Below are 7541 nucleotides of genomic sequence, written 5' to 3' on the forward strand. Positions count from 1 at the left end.
TATTGTTGACTGTACAATGGTTATACGTTGTTACTTGTTCCATTGGTACAGGATTGTTGACTGTACTATCGTTTATATATTGTTACTTGTTCCATTGGTACAGTATTGTTGACTGTACAATGGTTATACGTTGTTACTTGTTCCATTGGTACAGGATTGTTGACTGTACAATTGTTTATACGTTGTTACTTGTTCGATTGGTACAGGATTGTTGACTGTACAATGGTTTATACGTTGTTACTTGTTCGATTGGTACATCATGTTGACTGTACAATGGTTATACGTTGTTACTTGTTCCATTGGTACAGGATTGTTGACTGTACAATGGTTTATACGTTGTTACTTGTTCCATTGGTACAGGATTGTTGACTGTACAATGGTTATACGTTGTTACTTGATGAATATGTATAGTTTTGTTGACTGTACAATGGTTTATACTGTTACATGTTGGATAGGTACAGCATGTTGACTGTACAATGGTTTATACTGTTAACGTGTTGGATATAGGTACTGCATGTTGACTGTACAATTGTTTATACACCGTTTCTTGTTGGCTAGGTACAGTATTGTTGACTACAATTGTTTATATTCTATATTATATTGTTATATTTAAAATAGCCATAAAGCACGAGGTTTGGCTAGCCACAATACAAGGTTCAACCCACCACATTTTCTTAAAACGTCCTGTACCAAGTAAGGCATATGACAGTTGTTATCTTATATTTACTTTTTATGTAGATTGTCATTTTTTGTTACACTTCAGTGTTTTTGTTGTTTCGTTGTTTTGCTCTTATAGTTGATGTGTAACCCCCAATCGATTTATGACTTTTGAAAAACACATTTTTTTAAAATTAAAGGGCTTCAAAAGGTACTTAAAAGGGAGAGATAGCTTGAAGGTAATTTTTCTCACATATTTTGTTTTCAAAATGCCTGTTTCTCTAACATTAAAGTTTGATTGTCAATGTTTTGGAGATGTTGCTGATATAACCCCTTTGACTGCCAGGCAGACAGATGTTCAACTTTGAAAAAAAACTAAAAATTGTGACTCTTAATCAGCAAACTCAATAAAATGGTGCACTGCATAGATGAATGAAGTCATTACCAACACAATATTGTTTTTATATTTAATGATAAACTGTATGAAATAACAATGACAAAATTGTATGAAAATAGATAACAACATAATATATCAACAAAATAAGAAAATACTGCAGGACAACAATAAAGAAATATTTTAAGGATTTTTGCTAATATCTAGAACATAGAAATAACTAGTCTAATGACTAGATCTTTAGATTTCAAGTAAATTTGAGCAATATTTATTAATATTTTCCTATATTATTGTTTCACTATCAAATGCTATATCTATCATTTTCAAGAAAATTAGATTTGCCATGACCACTCTGAAAAATATCCCCCCTCATTGTAAGTTTAGGACAATACCTATGATTGGTCCATCATTGCGTAAGTTAATAAGGCTACATGGGTGCATTTAGGAACACAGCTGAAGGGTAATATCAACAAACTACAGCATATAACAAGCAAACAAATCTAACAAATCGTCATACTTTTCACACCAATATCACTTTTAAATATAAAATACATGTTCAAATTTTGTTCTGAATATGTTATTTGCATAAATGGAGGAAATGAAGACCCTACAGTATTTATTTGCATTGCAACTAAAGCACCAAAGTATATCATTCTTAATAGACAAACTTTTTATAATGAAAGATCTTGCTAGCATGATTGTAAACCTCTACACTACTTTAAGCATACCTTAAAGACATTTGGGCTACAATTCTCAAATAACAAGAATGTGTCCACAGTAGATGGATGCCCCATCCGCATTATCATTTTCTATGTTCAGTTCAAATAGTTAATCAACAGTTACATGTATATATATCAGAGAAATATTAATTTAAATACAAATCTTTTTTAAAGTAATAACATTTTCTACAATTTGTTAGTTTCTAGATCTAAGAAAAATAATTAATAATTTTATTTACAAATAAAGAATAACAATATACCGGCTACAATAATACGAAAAACCTTGTTTTTAAATCTTACTTATAGACTGGTTTGTTTATCTTTAAAAAAAAAAATCAAATGTATTGTTATATGTTTTTCAGGCAGACATTGATTTGTTGGTGACCATGGAAACAGAAAAAAAATATCATCATAACATTGGTTTTGATACTAATCATATGACTTATCATCAATATCATTTGTTTGTTTTTGTTTGTTTATAATTCTTATATGATTTTCGTATCTACAAATACTTGAATTGGATTGGTTCGTTAGCATTTTTCCCTTGGTTTACACTTCAAAAGACCATGTTGCGGAAGCTATTTCAGTAACTATCATTGTGATTCATCTATTCATGCACAATACATATGCATGAGATCAAGGGGTCCAAGTAAATTGAGACAGAAAAATACCCAATTAATAACGGTTATTTCTATTTCAATGAATAATAAACAGAAACAATGCATTAAAGCTTGGGAAATGTATAAATATACTATAAATAAAATTCACAGAAATTTCATCATTAAGCTCGACTCATTTATGTCACAGGGCAGCTTGACTTCATACAAATAAAAACTCTCAAGATGAAGATTATTTTGTTTCTTGTTTGATTCAAATTACAAATAAAATATTTCATTAAAATGAAGCTTTTGAGGTAGGTATTATTTTATTTTAGATTCTATTGCATCAATTGTACATTAAGGGATTTAAGTAAGCCAATATGGCGCTACAAAATGTCAATAGCATATTTGATGGTAAATAGTAGCCAATGTACCAAAAATTGTTAATTAAAATTGAAATGTTTGGATTAGGAATTATAAGGATTAAACACATTTTCTCTAAAGTATATTGATGTGTAAACTGGGTTGCTGACTATCAAACTTTTACATAAAAGTCCTTTGCTTTTATTCAGTTTGTGAGTCAATCGCCCCAGTTTACACATTAATTAGCTCTATCATATAACGTTCCATTTTAATCCTCAGATTCATCATTAAAATGTTCTTGTAAATGAAATTGGAAACTTTAGGCAATGAACATTCATATATCCTGTAACTGTATTAACTTGCCTTAAATAAGCTATTGAATAAATGACATAAACTTTTCTAAAAATGGTAAAAATTTATAACATTAATAAAAAACTTAATTCACAACATAGAACGATCTGCCAGCAAGAAATCTTAACCATAACAATTCACAACAAAGTTGTAATAAATTAATTAACATGGACATGCAGTACACATTTGTACACACAATTTAATCATAACCAAATTCATTCACACAAAAAAATATATGCAATTTATTCTTTGAACAACACTGGTGATAAATTATAAACATTTATATGGCGTGAAGACTATATTTAAGTCTTGATGGAATGCTTTAAGATCTATATAAATCAGATAAATCCACATGTTTTCATGATATAAAGTATCAAAAATACTATTGCATTTGATGCGATTCAACTTTTTAATAAATGGTACTGTGGATTCATTTATTTTTGTGGATTGAGGAAAACTCGCATAATTGTGGATATTTAATTTCGTGATATTGGTAAAGACTGCATACATTCCTTAAGAATATTTGTAATTAGTTGAACATTTAAATTTGCGGTTCCCCTGTACCCACGAATTCAACGAAAATTAGTATCCAACAAATATTAGTGAATCCACAGTATTGGAAAATCATGATTTCAAAAATTCTGGCTATCATTAACAATAGCCTATCTTTACATAAGTTGCATAAAAAAATATCAAATTTTCCAAGTAAAAAGAGAATAGATAATGGCTGAGTGTTTATCAATGAAATGTTATGAGCTTAAGAATGCTCAAAGTTTGTACATCTTTTTCACATTATATCATCATAAACTTTACGTTACTTGTATGTTTGGTAATAAAATTGAGAAAGGAAATGGTGAATGTGTCAAAGTGACAACAACCCGACCATAGAGCAGACAACAAATGTATGTTAAAGGATTTGTATTCAACAGAGAGAATTCTCATAAATCACAAAATGCATTTTTTTATAATGACTTAAGACTATGCATTTGAAAACTACATTCATGACTTGCATATACATTTTCTCTAAAAATGCATTCTGTTAAAATGTTTAATTAGGGTTTAAGTTCTATTTTATAAGTCTAAATATGCACAGAATTCATCAATGTAGATTCACCATAAAGCAACTAACAAAGTTAAGCGTAGTATAGCCATTTGTGAATATCACTGTAGAGCCATTTGTAAGCATAAGAATCACAGCCGTGGTGGGAAACATAGTTCCATGAGCAAAAGGGAGATAATCTAAGTGGTGGTGTCAGCTCAACAGGTGTCGGAACTTTTCTATTGAATGTACACTGCTTGATAATCTGAAATAAAGTTAGAGCAAAATTGAAAATTAATCATTTCTGTAAAAGGAGTAGGTTTGATAAGGCCCTAAAATGGCCCCCTTTTTTAGCCTAAATTTCAAATTAAGGTTTATTGACCAATATTACAATAAATAATAACTTATACAGTGACTAGATTGTAAACAAGTCTTTTTGTTGCAAATTTACGTTCCTGCAGTATAATTCATGACGTCACAAATAGAACTCATTTTGATTTTTCACAAAATAACAATGAAAATGGGTAAATTTCCATTGAATATTTGGACAGGAAACATAGAGAGCATATGTCGACAAGAAATTGTTCTATAAAACTTTCTCAAATGTCTTTAACCCTTTACTCCATAATGATGCCACCCCCTTTACTCCATAATGACGCCTTTTGACGCCACCCCCTTTACTCCATAATGATGCCTTTTGACGCCTGTGTAGTACGTCAGTTGAAATGCTTAGGACTATTAAACGTCTGCATCAGACTTAATAAAATTTGTATCGAATATGAAAAGGATATTTACAAGAATATCTTACTTAAATTTATTTGATGAAACATTTTTTTTCATGATTCATTAATACTTTAAAGTATATTTTCAGCATTTTGTTGAGAAATCCTATGCGAATTGAGTATGCAAAAAAAAAAATCCCATAGGGAAAGGGTTATGTCAAATTTAAACATTTTTTTTATCTTGTAGCATTGAACTTTATAATTGGGGCCAGAAATTACAAATTATCTAACAAAAAACAATTTGTGTTTATCTTTTAATATAAAGAAGTGATGTCCTTCTTTCAAAAAAGAAAATAAGGCCAAAAAAACATATTTTGAGCAAATATACAAAATTTCGACCTCATTTTACTCAAAAAGTAGCACATGAAGGTATATTTTTTATTACATATTTGATTTAATTAGGTAAAAAATAGTCTTTATTAAAATGTAAATACAGGATCAAAACTGTATCGTATGCCCTTAATGTGATTCCCCTACTTAAGGGGGTACCCAACACTAAACACCAAAAAAAACCTGTCGTTTAATTTTTCTTGTTTTTATCCCATTGATAAACTAGGTTAAGCTAAACATTTTGTAAAAATTTCGAAGGATTTGAACCATACGTTAAAAAGATTTGGCAACTCGAATATGACATATTTTACATGCTAATTTTAGCATAATTTTGAGGTTTCCGAAATATGGGTATAGGGGTATATATGTTAAAAAAAATTAAAAATGATCCTAAATTGACAAAAGCATAGTTAATAGTGAAAACTAAGACAAATATTAGTTCACCAGTTCCTTTTGCTTGTATTTTTTTTGTTCTGGATTTAAATTTTTGTCCGAATTAAAAAAGGGGGGTCTTAAATTCCGCACGCAAAAGTGACTTTTTGGGGTTCAGTATTTGAAGAAAAAATTTAAAAAAAAAAAAAATGTGTCGTTTAATTTTTTTTTAAAACTAACCACTTGTTCTGCTATATTATTTTGTTAAATTTGTGAAATATTATAAACTTTTAACCACCAGATTTTTTTCAATTTTATTTTTTTATATTACCACCACCCTCAATAAATAAGAGCAATTTCCATTCTGATAGTATAATTGGGGCATTGTTTTCTTGTCTTTTGACCTAGGGCTTAGATATTTTGTATGTTGATGTATCATCATGAGGTAGAGTGTCACATTTCATGATGACTTCATGTGACCTTGTTCTTTGACCTCAAGGTCAAATAAATGTATGTTTTGATAGAATTAAAAAGACAAGGCCATATGTGTTTTTTTGGTCCTTTGACATAGGTCTTGCATCTTTTGTATGGGGATGTATAATAATGAGATGGAGTGTCCTGTATTGTGATGATCTTCATGTGACCTTATATTTGACCTCAAGGTCAATTTTACTTTTTAATATAAACACTTTACTGTACCATGCCTTTTTGTCTTTTGACCTTGGCCTTAGATCTTTGGTATGTAGATGAATCATCATCAGATAATGTGTGTTGCACCATGATGACCTTCATGTGTTTTCAATTTAACCATAAAGTCAACTTAATGTAGTTTTTTTTGCATGAAAATGACCAACCCATAACTTTTGACCTTGTTCTTACATCTTTGGTATATCAGATGGGTTATCATGAAGTGGTGTGTTCCTTGCAATTTTGACCATCATGAGACTTTAAAGTTTGGGTCTTATCTTTTTTAGTAGCTTCAGAGAAATAGTTTTTGGCATATCTATATGATAGGTATGTACAATATCCAACCACTGGTAATAAGAATGTTTGACTTTGGCGGTCATTTTTTTCTGCAGACGAAAAATGGTAAATTCTTTATTATTCAGTGTCAATTGAACTTAGACAATAAATTATAATGCAGGGAATCAATTTTTCATATAACTTTGTTTTATGTACACCCTTATTGCATTCTTACCACTTTCTAAGTTTCATTAAATTCAGTTGTGCCATTTTTAAGAAGTTGAACTACCAAGAAAAGGACAGACAAACTGACAGACTGAAAAATCTTATTCCTGGCAAATTCATTGTGTTGGTAGAATAATAAAACAAGTATGAGGGTAGACACAGTCAGGTTTTAAGAAAACGCAGACATATATTTATTTTTTGGCCAAACAAAATTCATTCCTCCGTCTGAAAGTAATCCTGAATGCATTTCACACTTTTTGGTGGTATCTTATGGTCCTGCAAGACAAATTTCAATCCATTTACATCTCGTACAGATGCCAGTTTGAGGTGTTTCAACGATATTCCATCTTTTGCTAGTTGCATGCAAACTGGCCTTGAAACAATTTTACTACTTAGTAAGCCAGAGTAGGAGTCCATACAATTGTGGTATGAAATGGCAAACACATCATCAGATTTCACTAGTAAAGCAAGTTTATTGTCATATAATGTTTTTAAGGAATCCACATCCTCTATTGCATTGTGGGCGAGGTAATTTTCTCCTACAAACTGTTGGACAAGAGTCTGCTGCTTATAATTTTCTACATCATGTTTGGGAATATACTTTCTAGCCACTTTCATTGTGTCAATAAAACCTTTCACTGTTTCAGCAAATGTCGAAAACAAATTATATTCTTTCAATTTGTTAACAATTACAGGAATGTCAAAGTTACAAATGTTATGACCTAATACTATTGGCTGATTCTGTTC

At 30.1% G+C, this 7541-nt stretch overlaps 1 protein-coding gene across 4 annotated transcripts in view; it reads right to left on the bottom strand.

Annotated features, from left to right (window-relative positions):
- Positions 1–1116: 1116 nt before the first annotated feature.
- LOC134712843 (ERO1-like protein alpha) overlaps positions 1117–7541 on the bottom strand; it is a 39670-nt gene continuing 33245 nt past the window's right edge. For all 4 annotated transcript variants that reach the window (XM_063574806.1, XM_063574804.1, XM_063574805.1 and 1 more), the window contains one exon: positions 1117–4387. In XM_063574806.1, the coding sequence (XP_063430876.1) occupies positions 4336–4387 (52 nt within the window). In that variant the 3' untranslated portion in view covers positions 1117–4335. The remainder of the gene's footprint in view (positions 4388–7541) is intronic.

The sequence above is a fragment of the Mytilus trossulus genome, chromosome 3 (assembly GCF_036588685.1).
Source record: "Mytilus trossulus isolate FHL-02 chromosome 3, PNRI_Mtr1.1.1.hap1, whole genome shotgun sequence".
Lineage (NCBI taxonomy): Eukaryota > Metazoa > Mollusca > Bivalvia > Mytilida > Mytilidae > Mytilus > Mytilus trossulus.